We start from the raw sequence: 19,405 nt of genomic DNA on the forward strand, positions 1-19,405 counted from the left end.
GAGGTGTGACCACCTCCAAGACAGGATTTAGTGTATTGGGGTTGAGTAGGTGCACTTCCAAAGTGCCTGAATGTCTGCATCTGGGGCACACATGGTGTCCTTGTGCATAGTCCAGTTCAACCACGTCCTGGGAGCCAGTGGCTCCTGCTCTGGCGTGAAACTGGACAAAGGACAGGGGAGTAACCTCCCCATTGTCCAGATCCTCCCCTGGGAGGGTCCCGTGAATCTGTCCAACCCTCTCCCATGGGTACTTAAGGGCTTACCTGACTGTAGGTCCCTAGATTCGACATGGACAAAATTCTGAACCAGAAACCACTAAGCTTCAACCGTCTGGACACTCAGGACTTCGACTGGTCCCAACTTCATCTCCCTCTTCCTCCAAAACATTGTCTGTTCTTGTGCACTGTACAGGCTCCGTGCAGCACCTGTGGAGCATCAAGGACAATTGAAGTATCTGAGGTGAAGGACTCACTCCCATGCATTCGCAGGCACCGTAACGCAACTGACCGGTCTGCTGATCCTGAACTCCAGCAGACTTCGAAGGCGCCAGCAAAACAGGAGGTGGGTTCCTACGTTCCTGCAGGTTGAGCTGCCCTCTCACCAAGTCTGAGGCCAGTATCACCCGTTGTCGTGTATTACCCATGCAGGACCTAACAATATACTACTTTTTGTTCAGTAACTCGTGCTCACTGTTTTGGTCTCAGAGAGTTACACAGAAGAAACAGTCGGGCGTGTTACAATAATAGTTCATTGCACAGTTGTTCTTCTAGTGTAAAGTATATGTGCTGCAACAACCGTTAGACAGTAGCAGATATATATGATCAGCAGTACAGTGAATATAAAAGGATAGTACAGATCTACCATCTTGCAATAAGTATGAATAAGTTCAGGAATATAAAATGCAGGATAAAAGTGCGCGTACTCCTACGATGCCTATCTAGATGTACCTAACTGTACCTAGCATGTGAGTAGGTGTGAGGCCAATAATCCCTCTAGGTTTAGTCTTACCCCATTACCTGAAGTGAGAGAGTGTGGGACCCCGTCCTGGTCTCGAGTTGGACACCCCGCAAGGGATGTGTTAGACCGCGGTCAGCTGGAGCGTCTGCATGTAGGAGCCTCAACGTCTCTGGTCAGTGTGTCGGCCTAGAAGTCCTGGTTCCCTCTGACTAATATTAGCAAGAGGTTGTATTAATACAGAAAAGTATCTAGGGTTCATTTGCCCTTGTTTCTTGTATTTAGCCATTGTTGGGTTTGGGGATAACGTATGGGATGAACCTTGTACGTAGATATTATGCAGGTGGATGTAGCCTCTGCCTGGTTTCCAAGAACCCTTATGAATAATCATTCAAACTGTGTCAGTCTTAAGATGAAGTCATAGAATGGTATTGTGCAGGGAAACCCTCCTTCTGCGCCCAGGACTAGAACTAGGTAAAGGTTCAATCCTAGAGGCTCTTTACTGTGTAGTATTAGGGAGGCAATGTAGGTGAAGGTGTATGATATTACCTGGGCCTATATTAGGGTACCTATATGAAACGTAACATCGTGGGGGCCGCATAACCCGAACCCTGTGCACCGCGTATTTTTGCAAGTGCATATGCTTATTGGCGTTCCCCAACTAAGTGCATTGGGCTATCGATAGCCCCAACCTCTGAGCACATTTCATACAAAGGACTCCGGCCTCCTCGCACTCTGTGCCCTGCAAGCTGTTACTTTGTGAAACTGCTATGGTCCACTCGCGACTCCTATGCCTCCGGCCTGTGGGTCCATTTGACGGACAACACTGCTTTTCTTGGGCTCCCCTGGTTTCTCCAGGCTTGCCCTGACTCCCCTTGCTGTGATGAGTCTCCTGGTCCTTACTGCGCCAGACCGTGCCCTTCCTCGACCTTCTTCGTGGGTTGCCGCTGCCACGGCTTGTTAGTGCTCCCACCGTACACCGACCACTCAGCACTCTATATTCGCGTGGGACAGCTCGTATCCAGCTCCTGGTCATCCTCGGCATCTCCTGGTCAGTGTGGCTACAGAGTCCAGGTCTCCCACTTCACACCCGACATCGATGGGCATTCGACTACCGAGCCCCTGGTCACGCCTGTGTGACCCAGACTCTGTCCCCTCTGATTTCAGGTTCCTTTAGTCAAGAATCCACCTGCGGGTTCCACCGGACACTTTCCTCCTGTCCAGCAGTGGCATTATTTTTAGATTGACAACGGTTTCCGACGCCACTTCAGCCCTATGCACCCGGCTTCCCTAGGATAAGTAACTCTGGTACTTCAGTATCCACGGGTCGGGTGGCTCTCCAACTGTCTAGGTTCCAAAGGGTTTCTTCGTAATCCACTGGGAAGGCTCCTTAAACTTTAAAACTGCAACCACAACTCTCCCATTGAATTGGATGTAGCACGCAGTCGTGTTCTCACACTGCACCAGTCCTCCGTGGGGTCCTCCCTTACTCACCTTGGGTGGTTCCTTGGGGTCCCAGCGATTCTACAACCTATATACACTGTCTTGACTCGAGCCGTGGTTCTTATACCACTATTTTAGTATATGGTTTGGTCTCCCCAGGAGCCCACTGCGTATTAGTGCTACTTACGATTGTTTCTGTGCTACAGTATTGTGTGCTTTGTGTTTATCTGCGTATAGCAGATACTGGGAGATATGTAAGGTGTGTTATAACAATAAATACATATTTGTATAACCACTGTGTTGTTCTCCTTTCATTTAACCAATACAATAAGGTTGCATTCTGGTAAAACAAGCTGCTTAACATTCCTTCAAGACTAAGACTGAAGGCTGCTCTCCACAGCTACCACTTGGATAGCTTTCTAAGGTTATCTTTGACCTTTTAAATCACCAGACGGGTTGTTTGGACTGGTGCAAGGTGCCCACTTTAATTAGTTGACAGCATATGCCAGGCCAACTTCTTACAATTGCAGTAAACACAAAGCTAAAAACACTCACTATCATTTATTATTATTCTCAATGTGCAAGATGCAAATATAAAACAGCAACAATATAATTCTGCACAAATCAGTGCACAAAATTAGGACAGCTGCTGAATATCCATGAAAACAGATCCCATCAAACAAACTAGGCTTCAAAGCAGAGCTAAACCAAGTCGAACATACTGTGTTTAGTTCTGCTCTAAAAATGGAGCTCGATCTTTTGCTATATCTAAACTCCTAAACACTCCATCCCCGAGTAGGGGGCTTAGGATTTTTCACAACCTGGATGAACATTCTTATCCGCTCGTGGTGGAAGACTGACCTTTTGCACGGGGAAACAGCGTTTGGAGGACTGCGAGGCCCAGCAGCCCTCTGCTTCCTGCTGCTGCTGCCTGCCTCTTCCTCCGGACCCGCCCCTGGACACCTGGACATTGCTTTAAAGCTCGCGGCCCCCGCTTCGCGGGAGCCGCTCGTGGTGGAAGACTGACCTTTTGCACGGGGAAACAGCGTTTGGAGGACTGCGAGGCCCAGCAGCCCTCTGCTTCCTGCTGCTGCTGCCTGCCTCTTCCTCCGGACCCGCCCCTGGACACCTGGACATTGCTTTAAAGCTCGCGGCCCCCGCTTCGCGGGAGCCGCTCGTGGTGGAAGACTGACCTTTTGCACGGGGAAACAGCGTTTGGAGGACTGCGAGGCCCAGCAGCCCTCTGCTTCCTGCTGCTGCTGCCTGCCTCTTCCTCCGGACCCGCCCCTGGACACCTGGACATTGCTTTAAAGCTCGCGGCCCCCGCTTCGCGGGAGCCGCTCGTGGTGGAAGATTGACCTTTTGCACGGGGAAACAGCGTTTGGAGGACTGCGAGGCCCAGCAGCCCTCTGCTTCCTGCTGCTGCTGCCTGCCTCTTCCTCCGGACCCGCCCCTGGACACCTGGACATTGCTTTAAAGCTCGCGGCCCCCGCTTCGCGGGAGCCGCTCGTGGTGGAAGACTGACCTTTTGCACGGGGAAACAGCGTTTGGAGGACTGCGAGGCCCAGCAGCCCTCTGCTTCCTGCTGCTGCTGCCTGCCTCTTCCTCCGGACCCGCCCCTGGACACCTGGACATTGCTTTAAAGCTCGCGGCCCCCGCTTCGCGGGTGCCGCTCGTGGTGGAAGACTGACCTTTTGCACGGGGAAACAGCGTTTGGAGGACTGCGAGGCCCAGCAGCCCTCTGCTTCCTGCTGCTGCTGCCTGCCTCTTCCTCCGGACCCGCCCCTTGACGTCACAATATTTTCCAACACACACTGATCCGCAGCGCGGATCGCAGCGCGGGCGAAACCCGGGACAAGGGCGGGCCCTCTTAGGCCCTCAGAGACCGAGTGAGGCCGGGCTGGGCCCGGCTATTGATCAGTTGGTTAAGGTACCACTTGTATTTGTGTGCGCTTATTGCGTAACCACCAAAAAGGCTATTATGGCTGATACCCCTAGTAGTACCAACGAGGAGAAGTCGAAAGTTATGCTAGCTGGCCCTCTGGACACTTATTTTAAAAAGGCGCTAAGAGTGGATGAATTAGTTAATTGTTTGGACAAAAGGAGATCAGAGCGTCGTCGCTCAATAGAAAGCTTGAAGCTTAGGTCTTCTGATAATTTGTTGCTGCAGGTTCCTTCCCGGTCAAGGGATAGTGGTGGTACTGTGGTTGATTCTCCTACACCACCGCGCGATCTCTGTTTGCAAAAGGAATCTGCTCTTATTTCAGCTTCATCACCCTTAGAGTTGCCCTTACAAGAGAAACTTGTTAGCGTTCATCCCGACCCCCCTACAGATGTAACTAGAAGTGTGCAAGCACTTGGTAAACAGGTTAAGAAGGTCACTAAGCCATTCAAGGTGGCTAAGTCATTTGGGCCTCCCCCCATTAAAAGAAGATGCAAGAAAGGGGGAGTCTCAGTTAAACCTAAGTACAACTGTTCTGAGTTTGGGAAGCACGAACTGAAAGGTTTAAACTTATCTAAAGGGCCAGGAGTCGAACCAACAACTACTCCTAACCCTGCTCCTCCATTGACTCCTGATGTTTTAGAACCTGATTTGCCTTCCTTAAATCCAGGCTTTACCCCTGTCGTCCCTTTGTTATCTCCCTCCCCCCCTCCCTCTCCTTCGGTTGTTCGCCAGGATGCCCTGGCCCAGGTGATTAAGTCTCTTATTTCACCACTAATTGAAGGTTTATTAAGAGTGGAGAAAAAACTCATGGACCTGGAAGCGATAATAAGCATAAAAACCATTCCAACAACAGGGCAGGGGAAGGCGGGTTTCGATAGTGTTACCGAAGTTATAGCGGCGGAACCTATTCGCCTCAATCACCTCCCCACTCTACCCCAGGATACGGGTGAGCCGTCTAATATGTTGGCGGTATCTCAGTCTGTGCCTGTGTCTGTCCCGATGTACAAACGAGACGATAAGGAGGGTGGGGGGATTAATCTTGTCCCAATCACTCTGCGGGATAGCAGGGAAGGCCCTAGTAATGGTTTGCTTGCCCCCAAGTACGTGCCACAAGTTGATCTGCCCCCCGAATCTGTACCCCTGGTGGTTGTTCTGACGGGGGTTCCGCCTTTACCAGTTGATAAAAGAGAAGGGTTCAGTGAGTTAAAAAACAAAACCATGTTCTGGCTCAATAGTTATAGACCTATCGAGGAGAAATTTAATGGTGAGATTTTACATGTGAGACGTCTCCCTTGGGTGGGCGGTACGACGAAAAACATTGCGGGTGACATCGTGGTAGTAAATTTCAGAGACCCTCGTGTAGTTAAGTATATTTTGGAGTGGCCTCTTGAAATAGGTAGTATTGGCATTGTTCCCCGTGCACTAACCTATTTTTACCCTAGATCATCGGTGTTTCCCCCTTCTGTCCCATCTAAGCATCCCTCCCTATTGCCCATTCCACCAGACACATATAGGCCGAACTACTTATCGGGCCCTTCAAACACCCAACAAATCACTGATCCTTTTGGGTGGCATCACATCCCTCCTAGTTTTAATAGGATCTCTAACAGAGGAGGTGTGAGAGTGAAGCCTTCTAACCCTTTAGTGTTGTCAAACAGGTTTGAAACCTTCTCTAGTCTGGCTGAATGTGATTGAAGATTAAAGCCCCATTGGGGCGGTGGGTGTCCAATAGGATTATCTTGCCTTAAGAACGTTGTTTGTGAGAGGAGTATGGAAGCCCACGGAGCTGTTCCTGTTTCTACAGGACTTACAATTATAAGTGGATTTGCTAGTGGTGGGAACGTATCCACCCCTCTCTCTACCCCCTTGGTTAACAGCACTGTAATCCCCTTGACGATAGACCACCTAGTCCAACCAGAACCCATAGGTATTCAAACCATGCTGGTCATGGATAGGCCTGCAGTATCCCCGTCAGATTTAAAATTGAAAGATAACGAAGGCCTACACCTAGTTTCTTGGAATGTGGCGGGTCTACAAAGAAAGTTGGTGTTGCCTGAATGGAATGTTTTCATCGAGCAATTCGATGTATGTATATTTCGGGAAACATGGAGTGTCCATCCTTTATACAAATCGGGTTACACCACTTTTTTCATACCAGCTCTGAGTAAGGGCAGGGGTAGACCAGCTGGGGGGTTGCATGTATGGATCAAGATCGCTCTGAACCTTAAAATAACCACCCATGTCTCTGGATGTTGTGACATCCAACATATCTCTTTTGAGGGGGGAACTAGTAGGATTGACCTATTTAATGTCTATGCAAGAGGTACCATAGGGGACATAAATTCAAGTACCTTATCCATTTTAGATCAGGCATTAGCAACTTGCCCCCCCACCTCTAAAATTATAGTGGGAGGGGATTTTAATTGTACATTCGAACCACTAGATGGTGACGATCCCTTGGGTATAGAGGAAGTGGATTCCAGATGGGGTATCCCGACCCTGTCTCTGCCCACAATCAAGAAATGGTCACCAAGGGTTATACAGATTAATTCCCTCACTGTAGAACATAACCTCAGGGCTCTTAATGGTAGGACCCCTTCCGACCCTGACGGGGCAATGACCTTTAATAGGTTAAGTAGCCCGTCAAGAATCGATTACATCTTATTAGACGTGGAACTATGGTGTGACCTAGTAGATATGGTGGTGACTCCTTCACAGGATAGTGACCATAACCCCCTATGCATGTCGATAAGATGGGGGAGGCGGAACACCATAGAGAGGATATCGCACCCGAAGTCTACTAAGGAGGTGATACCTTTCCAAGGGAATCGAAGACTCAAGTGGGAGAAGGTTCAGTCGCAGACTCATAATTTGATAAAAATCAGGACGTTTGTTGAAGATCTGAGTATTGAAATGGGAGTGTTTGATCCGGACCTAGCGCCTGCACAGGGCATACTTTTTTCCCAGGCGTATAATAGTTTAACGGAGAAACTTGGGGAATTCTTTCTCCTAAAAGGTAATAATAAGGTCAAGAGTGGTGGCAGGGTTAACAAAAAAACTATATCGAATAGTCCCTGGTACACGGCGAACTGTAAAACTTCAAGAAATGAGATCAGAATTGCCTTGCGTGAAAAGAACCAACTCCGGGTTAGTGTAGCCAGGAAAGATTACGCTAGGGCCTTGGAGCAAGCAAAACGTGTATGGGAAGAACAACACTGGCAAGACCTCAAGACAGCTTCCATAGGAAAGAATTCCTCGCTGTTTTGGGACCTGATCAACAAAGCCAGGTTGAACAGCTCTCGCCCTCTAGATAACCATATAACAGGTCAGCAATGGCACTCCCATTTTTCTTCAATTTATGGTGGGCCAGAAAATTCCAATATCCCTATTGGTTATGCCCCTAGTATTCACCCCAAGCTCCCGGTCAGGGAACCCTTTTCGACAGTTGAGGTGTTGTTAGCTATTAGTCACCTTACTCCTAAGAAAGCAGCAGGCCCAGATGGGATACCTGGTGATCTCCTCATGGAGGCCCCTGAGTTATGGGCTAACCTCATCGCAAAAATAATGAATCTCATCTCCCATGGCTACCCAGTCCCAGCTTCGTGGAAGGGAGCGGAGGTAATCACTGTCTTTAAGAAGGGTGATAGAGATGACCCTGCCAACTATAGACCAATCAGTTTGATTGACGTGCTACAGAAGGTGGTTGGCAGGGTAATTATATCTAGGGTCGGCACCTGGATGGAAGAATTGCATGTGTTGTCACACCTCCAAGCAGGGTTCAGGCAAAAGGTGGGCACGATGGACCAGGTCTTTCGCTTTTCCGCGATCTATTGGAAGTCGGTTACCATCAATAAAGGTAGTTTATACCTGGCTTTCATAGATCTTCGGATGGCCTTTGACCTGGTACCACGTGAGAGGCTGTGGGAGGTTTTGAAGAATATGGGATTTCCTGGCCCCCTCCTAAGTTTAATTGTGCATCTTCATGAAGGGAATTATGCCAGGATCAGGTGGGGTACCCAAGGGGAACTAACCGAAAAGATCCCCGTGAAGAGGGGTGTACGCCAGGGATGTGTCATGGCTCCCACTCTGTTCTCTCTTTTTGTGAATGGAGTGGTGGATTATTTAAGAGAAGAACCGGCTGATGCCCCATCCCTGGCAGGAGTTAAAATCCCCACACTCCTCTTCGCCGACGACACTATTTTAATCTCTAAGTCGCCGTCTGGCTTACAAAAGCTCCTGAACCGATTTAGCGCATTTTGCCTTGATAGAGGTCTTACCATCAATACTCTAAAAACTAAGCTCATGGCTCTAGCACCTTCACCTAGATTTAGAAATAATCTCTTACTTAATGGAGAGCCCTTGGAGCAGGTAGAATCATATGATTATCTGGGCATCAGGGTTAATAGTCGTATGAGCTGGAAGGATCACCTGGCTAAAATGGTGTTAAATTATAAAAGAACATCTGGGGCGGTTATGAGTGAATATCGTAAATCTAAAAGCAAGCCCCTCTCACCGCTCCTAACAATTTACGAAGGCCAAGTTCTCCCGTCCGCTTTATATGGCTCAGAACTGTGGGGGTTTGAAAACACTGTAGAGCTGGACAGGGCTGAAAACAAGTTTCTGAGAGACGCAGTAGCCCTTCCAGTCTCCACTCCCCTATTTCCTCTAAGGGCTGACATGGGCAGGCGCCCCCTTAAGGATATAGTGCGCTTACGCCCATTACTTTTCTGGGTTCGTCTGCGCAGGACAAGGGAGCTCCTGGATTATGCTGCCGCCCTAGATGAATTAATCCAGCTAAACACCAATAATAGGGTTAAGTGGCTGAGCAACTTGAAGCGGTTGGTGGTGCTCCTGGGTTTGAGCGACTCATGGGCAAACCAATCACCTCCGCCTAAGATGGTGATTAAAAAGCTCTACTGGAATCTAGTTCAGCAGGAAACACTTTCTAGTAGTTCTGTGGGCTCACTTACTGAGCGCTTTTTGTCCTTTAAGTGGTCATGGCGCTTCGAACCCTTTTTGGATTACATCGAGCAGCCCCTAGATCGATCTCTTTACCTGAAGGTTAGACTCGGGATCCTCCCAGTAAATGCTTATATCTCGGGGTGGAAAAATAATGTCGGCAAAAGGAGCTCATGTCCTGGCTGTGCAGCCCCTACTGAGTCAGTGGCACATTTCTTTTTTGCTTGCCCGGCATATAGGGTTGCTAGGAGGATCTGGCTAAAACCACTATGTAAGAATATGGGTGTTAGATGCCATGCATCGGCTTTGCGGATACTTACCACCGATACCTCTTCAATTACTATGGTTTGTGGAGTTGCAAAATTTTTGGGCTCTGCTTGGCGCTCCCGCATGAGGTGTTACAAAACCCATTCTGAATCATTTATTAGTTCTGAAGCACTTGTTAGTTAAGAGTACTTGGTTAGGATGCTCATCATCCTGTCTTGTGACTGTACTTATTTTTAATGGTCTAATGCCAACTGTGTTTATGAACCCTTGTTTTGAAATTTTTGAATTGTATTATGTTACTAATTGCTCTTTTATGATGAATTTCATCGAATAAAGAATTTGACATTCTTATTTGATTGCATTGCCAGTATACATCTAGTCTCCACAAGATTTAAGTCTTTCATTGTATTAGTTATATGTTTAACATTTATATAATTGCTAGTATCAAAATGTATTAAGACAATGCTGTTTTCTGAAACCCACACTCATATTGCATAGGTGGCACGTGAAACCAGATTGCTCGATTCAGTTTTAAAGACATTTTGAAGGCCTTAGTTTGATGGTAGAAACATATCCTTTCAAAGGTTATAATAGGATTGTTCTTTCTCCTGGAATATAGGTTCTGATGGTTTGTACAGTTCACATTGGCACGGTTTGTCCTGTCAAAAAACATCTTTGTGTATTACATAGCGCCCCACGTGTAAGTAACAAGCAAAACAATGATTTTGAAGGTTGCATAAGATCCACCCCAATAATGTTTTGCTCAGCGAAACCCTCTGAACTTTTCTAAGCTCTACATATCACTTGTATCTAACGATATTTGTTTATAAGTCAATGTAAGTACTATAGAATGTACAAGTTGACTAACTAAATAGCAAAACCACTTGAATGCATGGACACTCTAAGGAAGAACCTCACTTCTCTCCATATGTTTCATTGGTAAGTGGTTTGATGTCAAAGTGGAACATCTCATCATTCACTCTGGCGCACACACATCGCACATGGGAATAAAAAATTAAAAGGAATGAAGATTCAAATCTATATCATGCCCCTGATCTATCTTTCAGAGAAGCTGGGAGCCAAGATCATAGCCTATGCGGACGATACCCAGCTCCGCTTTACTTGGAGGGGAAACGACTTGTCCCCGGAAACAGCTCATAACTGTCTTTCTACAGTTTTCAAGTGGCTTGCACTAGCGCAGCTGAAGTGCAACGAGGACAAGTCAGAGGTCCTTTTGTATGGATCTTTCCCCCCATCTTTCAGGGAGACTCTGTGGCCCTCAGAGTATCCTCTGCCCAACTCAGTGGGTAACCCCGCTAAGAACTTGGGTGTCTGGTTAGGTGAGGACCTTAGGTTCGCCGTGCAGATTAAGAGACTTGCTGGGGTATGCTTTGGTACACTTAAATCGCTCAGAAAGTTTATTTCCTTGTTACCCAGGCCAGCCAAAGAAATGGTGGCTCGTGCTCTTATCTTGTCACGCATTGATTATGCCAATGCTCTGTACATTGGCATACCTGGCTACCTACTAAAGTACTGCAAACAATACAGAATGCGGCAGCCAGGCTTCTGCTGGGAATTCCAGGAAGATCAAGTGTGAAACTGCATCTGCAGGACCTCCACTGGCTCCCTGTGGCCCATCAAGTTCAGTTCAAAGCCCTTACTCTGGCTCACAGAGCCCTGTATGGATTAGTGACGGTGTATCTTAGGAGGCGTGTTGCCTTCTATGTCCCTCGCAGAACTCTGCGTTCTGCCATGCAGCGATTGGCAGTGGTCCCTCGCTTTCGCAGGACTCGCTTGGGGGGTAGCTTCCTTTCCGCCAAAGCAGCGGAAGCCTGGAACTCCCTCCCCGTGGAGCTTCGGAATACTCAGGAACTAGGCTGTTCAAGAAGCAATTAAAGACCCTACTTTTTAATAAGCCCATTTAATCTCAGAACCTTCGCTTCCACGCTCGCCGCCCGCTCTGGGACACTCTTGAGCATCTGTGCGCGCTACAAATGTATTATAACGTAACATAACATTAGCAAAGTAAATAGTGGCAACTAAATAAGTCATGATGACTAGAGCAACATTTTAAGTGATTTGTACAGTTTACAATAGGGGTCGACCTTACTCCAAGTAATTACAGACACTGTCTCCTTTCCTGAACTTCTCACCTACAAATCTTTGCTTTCAGGTGTGTTAGTCTAAATCATGGGTACTCACAAACTTTCTCTCGGGGTCAAATTTACAGTGTGGTTTGTGGCTGAGGGCCGCACTTGTGGGAGCGGGGTCAGTGGGGGTGGGGCTAGAGTAAAAAAAAAAACTGACCATGAGGTTGAACACAGGCCCCTGCAATGGACGCATTAGTCCACGGAGCCACCAGGTCCGGCATACACACACGTCTGTCTCTCTCTGTCTGTCCATCTCTGTCTGTCCATCTCTGTCTCTATCTATCCGTCTCCGTCTGTCCGTCCGTCTCTGTCTGTCTGTCCGTCTCTGTCTGTCTGTCCATCCCTGTGTGTCTGTTTGTCTCTCCGGCTCTGTCTGTCTCTGTCTGTCCGTCTCTGTGAATCTTCAACCGCATAGGGTAGCTTAAAAGGCTACTTACCACTCACAATGAGAATGGGCTTTGGAGTGGTGGAGTTCAAAAGGGGCGGGATTTCGGTTTATAGCAGTGCCAATATTCTAGCCAAGGCCACAGCCGGATTAAAGACCAACCATTGCTTCACTTAATTACTGTAGAGACCAGGAGGGTGAGCGAGAAGAGAGACATATTGGAAATACAATCGAGCAGGTGGAGAAGAGCCGAAAACACCGTATAAAAATGGGGTTGTTAGCTATATTTGAACTCCGAGCCATGTGTCCTTAAACTGAATAACTACCTGCCAGTACCGCATAGGAATTACCTTCGCATAAGAGATACGATATTTCTTTTTGCCGGTAATAGCACCCATTTTCATAAAGAGACCTCCATCTTTTATTGAATCATATAAAACCACCCACATACAATCGTGCACCTCGAGCATCCAATTTACTGAAGTCGCATTAGCAAGCAAAATAATGCTAGGATCGAAAAAGAAAATCCTTCCCTTCTATCTCAAGCTGAGCAGACACAAATATAATCCACTGTCCAGAAATAAAACTAATTTTACCATCCCTGAACATTACACTACAACCTGTATCAAAGATGTTATAAAACGGATTCATTTTACCAGTGTGTGGGTATAGTTTTACTTCATAAGGATAACAACACCTTTCATTGAACCCATCTCCTTAACTCTGCGTAAAATTATTTGCATTCTATATATTAGTTGATGTGTCAAAACATACCACACGAGAAATGATTGTCGCTATAACAGTGTCTTACCGTGTTGACCTTACGTTAGACTCAAAAGGGCAAAATTGTATTGCGATTTTTTTCACCGATTTCAGCACCACTCCGCCCTTGGACGCGGCCATCTTGCTTTGCGCCCTGACCTGTCACCTTCACCGACAGTAGCCAATCAAAACCTTTAACTACATATCCCAGCAGGCATTTTCAATAAAGTAGCGCACACAACAGATACTGACGGATCCGATACCGAGGGATTTGTAGTCTACTGCTCGACAATTCTGTAGAAACCCTGAAAATAAATAGAGGTAGGTTTTCACATTTTGTTTTCAATACATTGTATAAGCAGACTTCTTGGTGGTGACATACACTCGGAAAAATGATAACAAGCTTTCGTTCTGACCAGGCAACATAATGTATATGAGCAGTCTGTAAGACTACACAATGACCGTACGTGTAAAGTAGAGAGTAAAAATAAATAAGAAACATGTTAGATACAAATGTTCAAAATAGTTGCAAGATATTAATTAACGAATTACCAGGTGTACTTACGCTGTATTCCAGCAGATGGCACAAGTTCGTAAATATGAAATCGAGTGGATTCGTACACCACGTAAGAAACGTCGTCTTACATTTAGATGTAAAACAGCAATAAAAACAAGCATTTGCAATGCAATAGGTCTCGCATTTACGCAAGTTTAAGCTATTGGCATTGTCAATAACAATGCCTTTTATTTATGTTTTAAAAACAAAACTAAAAGGCATTGTCGTTTGCAATGTCAATAGCTCAAACTCACATAAATGCGAGACCTATTGCATTGCAAATGCTTGTTTATCCTTGCTTTTGTAAATAGAATATTCCACTAAGTCATGCACTAACAAGAATCAGTGACAAAGCCGGTAGGCTTGGCACACTTTCTGAGTCCGGAAACGTAAAAAAGTCTGCTGCAGTGATAAAAAAAAAATAGTTTTTTTTCTAGCAATTAATATGGGAGTTAAAGAATTTAGCCTTGGCATTTTTAATGTACCTTTGAGATTAAAATAGCCCTTCATGTATTATAATCAAGCGCCTTGTGTGTTCTCGGGCGACCTATTGCAAGTGCTTGAGAAGGGTGTTTGTAACACTCTCCAAGGGAATCCGGCGGCGTGCACGAGGCATGCGTAGCTATGCACAAGGCACGCCAAGCTGTGCATGAGGCACGCCAGGCTGTGCTTGGCCCCGCAAGGGCAGTTTCAATAAATGAAAGGGAGTTAATGATAATAAAACTCGGCGTTTAACATTAAAACAGTTAGCGTGGGTTCTCTGCTTAATAACGGCTCCATCCTGCGCCAGTATGACAAGGCACCCTAATTAGCTAGCACTGAGCCCAGCTTTGAAGTGAAGGAGCGATTGTTGGTGTCAGGGGAGTGTGGGGAGCTGGAGAGGGAGGAGGGGGGGCTGGGTGCAGACGTCCTGGAGCTGCCAAAGGAACCTCGCTCTACGACTGTCGCTAGCTGTCGTCACATAATAGCATTAGTTAATTAGCATTTCCATCACCCTGCTTTATTATAAGCATAAGTAGGGAGCAATGTAATACCCCGGATGGCTCCGCACGTCGAAGGCCTCTCTCTTGATTAGAATGAAAGGCACTTTCTATTAGAGGCGCACATGGATTTACTGGTGGCGCAGGGATCTCTGGGGTATGAAGGCACCCAGATCAGACCTCAACAGGGGACGTGTGCTGGTAGAACAAGGCAGAAACAAATGCATCAGATGAAAGTGCAGGTGAAAGTTGAAACAAGACTGAGGCGCAAAAGCGAAAGCAGGCTGGCTGGCGAGTGGTGTGCGATGTGCGCGCACCATGACGAGAGAGGAAAGCCATATGGCGCCTCTGCTCGTCATTGTGCGCATAACCGTACGCCCGTTGCCAGTGCACGCGCCAGTGGCCTGAAGCGCTTCCCCAAAAGTGGATTGCATGGCGGCCCGATGCACGTGATTGTGCGCGTGCTCGCCATGCAATCCGCTTTTGGGAGCACTTTTGGGAGCCCCTTTACTAAAGTCTCACTGAGCGATCGCTTACGCGATAGCCAGCGAGACCTAAAAAAATCTGAAGTGAAGGAGACGAACATAGAATTGTAGATTCCTTTAATAACTGAGGAGCATTAGTAAGATACAACATCCATCTCCTATTCCAGCAACGATTCTGGTCAACCACGCAGTGGAACCATAATCCCATACAAACCCAAACATTCTGTACAACACGAGGATGCAAGGTAACTAGTTACCAAGCAACACAACACTTCCCCCTCTGTATATAAAAACAAGAATTAAATAATATATACAAGGGAATAGCAGAAATAAAGGTAAAGGAACAAGGGTAAGGACCATAAGAATAACAAAGAATATGGAACACACAATTATTACCATAACTCAACCTCACTCATTGTTAACCACATAATCCCTAAGCCACACGGGAGCTTTCTTTGAACGTGGAGCCCTCTGGTTAACAACAGGAAGGCCAGAAGATGGAATGTTCTCACCAGAGGTAGGAATATTCTCACCAGCGTTAGGACCAGCCAACTTTGGAACCTCCAAGACCACCCCATCCCCCTCCTGAACCACAACAGGCTGCTGCATATTACAGCCATCTGCCAAATCAGTGGAAGGACCTGCTACATTATTAAAATCATCTTCCAACCAATCTGAATTGAAGGATCTTCACTGAATCTCTTACTAGACTGACTGGGGTGATCCATAGCAACCCTTTTCAAATTCCAAACCTCACCATTTTTAAGTTTCACAGCATTGTGAAGCACTTCTACCACTTCTTCAGCATCAAAGAAAGCGCTCTCACCTTTGCACACAAACCCAGGCTTTTTAACTCTAACCCAGTCACCCACTTCAATCACCACTGGTTTGGTGGAGTGTTTAACATTGTAGTATTCACAGTTTTTTTAATGAATACGCTGCATCCTATTCCATACCTCATCCTTTGACCAATTAACCGGACCCGAAGGAAATAACCAACTAGGGTTAAATTTAGAGCGGGGTTTATGTCCACGCATAATAATAAACGGAGGTAACCTGCTCGCTTCGGTAGCAGTCACTCTGTAAGCCCAGACAGTCTTACCCACCTGTGAAATCCAATCTTGTGCATTACTAGAAGCAATTTGAATTATCCCTTTTAACACACGGTTAAATCTCTCTACCATGCCGTTCCCACTAGGGTTATACAACAAAGTAGTCCTGTGATTCACGCCCAGTTTTGCAAAGTGCTCCTTAGCCATATTGGATTCAAATTGGACTCCATTGTCACTAATTAAAGACGCCGGAATACCCTCAGAGGAAAAAACCTCATCCAAAAGTTCAAGAACTGCCGCAGTATCCGCCTTATCCACAATCTTTACAACTGGCCAGCGCGAAAAAAGATCCACGAAAATATTCTTCTGAGACTCGCGACACTGATCTTTAATGGGTCCCAAAATATCAATAGCGACCGTATCCCACGGCTCCTTTGAAACGATAGTATCACACATAGGAGGTCTAAGGGTCTTTAAAGACTTGTCAGAATTACCACATGTAGTACAATTCCTAACCACTCTTTCCGTCTCAATATCCAAGCCAGGCCACCAGAACAATTTTTTAATCACAGCCTTGGTTCTGGTAATACCCAAATGACCCTCATGATACATTTCCACAATAGAAGAACGAAGGCTCACAGGCGGAATAACCCTTTCACCTCTTAAAAGAAAACCGTCACAAAAGGAGAGTTCTGATCTGACTTCCCAAAAAGGCTTGACTATGTCAGGTATATTATCCTTATGAGGCCAACCATTCAAAGTAAATGACACAACTTTAGATAATGTCTCATCACCACGGCATTCAGATTCCCATTCACCTTTGTTGATAGCAGAGCGGCCCTGACTGTGATTCAACGCAACCTGAAGATCATTCCATTCCTCATCTTCACATTTTTCCAGCATGACAGGCATTCTAGACAAGAAATCAGCTACCAGATTATCTCTGCCTGGGGTATAAACAATTCTATACGTAAAATTTTGCATCCGCATTGAAATTCTAGACAGTCTAGACAAGACATTAGAAGAACCTTCCGAGGACAAAATTTTGACCAAAGGTTTGTGGTCAGATCTTAGAGTGCATACCTTTCCCCCTATGAATGATTTAAAATGGTCAAGACCCCAAGTACACGCCAATGCCTCCTTCTCAATTATAGGGTACTTCTCCTCACATGGAGAAAGAGACCTAGACGCAAAAGCGATGATGTTCTCTTTGCCATTACTCACGTATTGAGATAAAACTGCCCCCAATCCCTTATTACTTGTGTCGGTAGTCACAAAACTTTCTGCAGCAGGATCAAAGCTACTGAGGCAGGTCGCATATGCAATTGCGGTCTTGATAGCATTAAAATCCCTATCACATTCAGTAGACCAAACAAAATTCACATTTTTCTTCAGAAGTTGCAGAATATTGAAACACTTGTCCGCGAAATTAGGAACGTATTTAGCACAAAACTCAGCCATGCCTAAAAAGGATCTAACATCATCCTTACTGCAAGGAGTTGGTGGCTCTTCAATAGCTGACACTAAAGACGCCTTTGGTCTAACACCATTACAATCCATGACGTGTCCCAGATAAGTTACGCTTTCACAAGCAAACTTCCACTTAGCAAACTCAATAGTAAGGCCTTTAGCCTCCAAGATCCTAAAAAACTTGCTGAACCTAGAATCATGTTCCTCCTTGGTGCCCCCATAAATTAGAATGTCATCCTGGAAAAAGGTTACACCCGCCTCCTTTTTAAATAAGTGAAATATCAACCGTTGGAATACCGCACCCGCTGACGCAAGGCCAAAGAGCATGCGAGTAAACTGAAAACACCCAAAGGGGGTTATGAACGACGTGAGGTGTTTGGAATCATGAGACAAAGAAATTTGGTGATAGGCTGAAGATAGGTCAACCGTGGAAAACCACTTCGCACCCTTAAGGCAACTTACCATCTCATTGATTTTGGGTAATGGAAACCTGTCAATAACAATATTGTTGTTGAGATGGCGAAGGTCGACACAGAGTCGGATTTTTCCATTGGAACGTTTGGCGATCACAACTGGAGAAATCCGCTCTGATGCCTCTATTGGTTCTATCACCTTCGCTGTCGCTGCCACTAATTTCTCTAACTCCTTGGCTACATCCTCCTTAACCAGTACATTTTCCCACTAAAAACAGATGGGAATTTTTTTTATCATTCTCTCACCCAACGAAGAACCTTCATCAAGGATCAACACTTGTTCCTTGCTGTTAGGGTCAAGAAGAATATGCAAAAGTTTCTGATCCAACCATCCCAAAACAGGAGGTCCATTCTTAGCAATGTACAATTCAGCACGACAACATCTGTTTTTAAACTCAAAAACAAACCATCTGAAACCAACAAGGTCAATCTTCTCACCACCATACCCCTCAGGGTCGATATCAGGTTCGAACAATTGTTCACCCACCTTACTAATAAATTTACTTTTCCACAAGTTTTTTTCAATTATGGTGTAAGGTGACCCTGAGTCAACTATGATATCCATATTCACACCACCAATCACATATTGCAAATCGGTTTGTTGGTACATACAATGTTGTTAATATTTAGCATCAAATTGCTTCTAAAGTTTTTAGACAAATCCTCATTCAAAATCATATCCACAGGATCAGGATTTGATTCATCCACACTCTCACAGTTCATGTCCGTGACACACTTAACTTTGTAGTTTCTTCTTTTACATACCTTCGCAAAATGGCCTACCAAACCACAATTAGTACATTTCTGCTTCATAGCGGGACAATTCTTACTATGAGCAAGGTGGTCTAAGATTCCATACCTATAGCATTTAGCACGCTCCTTAAATGGAGGTCTATCTTTAAACTTGTGAGGAATTCTATTGAAATCATTAGGGAAACTCGGTTTACTAACTAGCGCAACATTTTGAGTATCATCCTTTAAAGCGACAGCACATCGACCAGAAATCTCCGCTTTCCTCACAATAGCCAATATATCAACCAGTGGGGCATCGCCGTTCACATACAATCTATCTTGAATTGCAGGGTTGGAGGTATGCATAACAACCTGATCTCTAATTAGATCCTCGTGCAAAATCCCAAATTTTCAATTAAGAGCCAGCCTTTTTAAATCAAACACATAGTTATCAATAGTTTCAGATTTTGACTGTTTCCTCTGAAAAAATTGATACCTAGTAAAACCAATACATACATTTGGTTTAAAATAATTGTCTAGCTGTAATAATGCAATTTCGAAAACATTAAAATCCCCAGAAGTAATGCTACCAGTCAATTGGTGGAATGTCTTAAGTCCCATAGCACCCAGAGCATGTAATAACCATCTTTTCTTCTGTTCCGCTGCCATTTTTTTTGCTTCATCGACAGCTTCGATGTAATTTATGAAATACGCCTTCCACTCAGACCACTGGAGGGAAGGTTCATTTCCTGTTGCCCAGAACGGTTGAGGCGAAGAAATACTAAAATTAGC

At 45.7% G+C, this 19,405-nt stretch overlaps 1 protein-coding gene across 1 annotated transcript in view; it reads right to left on the reverse strand.

Moving 5' to 3' along the window:
- LOC146831131 (large ribosomal subunit protein mL53-like) overlaps window positions 1–13,060 on the reverse strand; it is a 108,795-nt gene extending 95,735 nt beyond the window's left edge. The window contains exon 1 of the mRNA XM_085605364.1: window positions 12,915–13,060. Within this exon, the coding sequence (XP_085461490.1) occupies window positions 12,915–13,006 (92 nt within the window). The 5' untranslated portion in view covers window positions 13,007–13,060. The remainder of the gene's footprint in view (window positions 1–12,914) is intronic.
- Window positions 13,061–19,405: the final 6,345 nt, after the last annotated feature.

Source organism: Triturus cristatus, chromosome 5_1, assembly GCF_964204655.1.
Source record: "Triturus cristatus chromosome 5_1, aTriCri1.1, whole genome shotgun sequence".
Classification (NCBI taxonomy): Eukaryota; Metazoa; Chordata; class Amphibia; order Caudata; family Salamandridae; genus Triturus; species Triturus cristatus.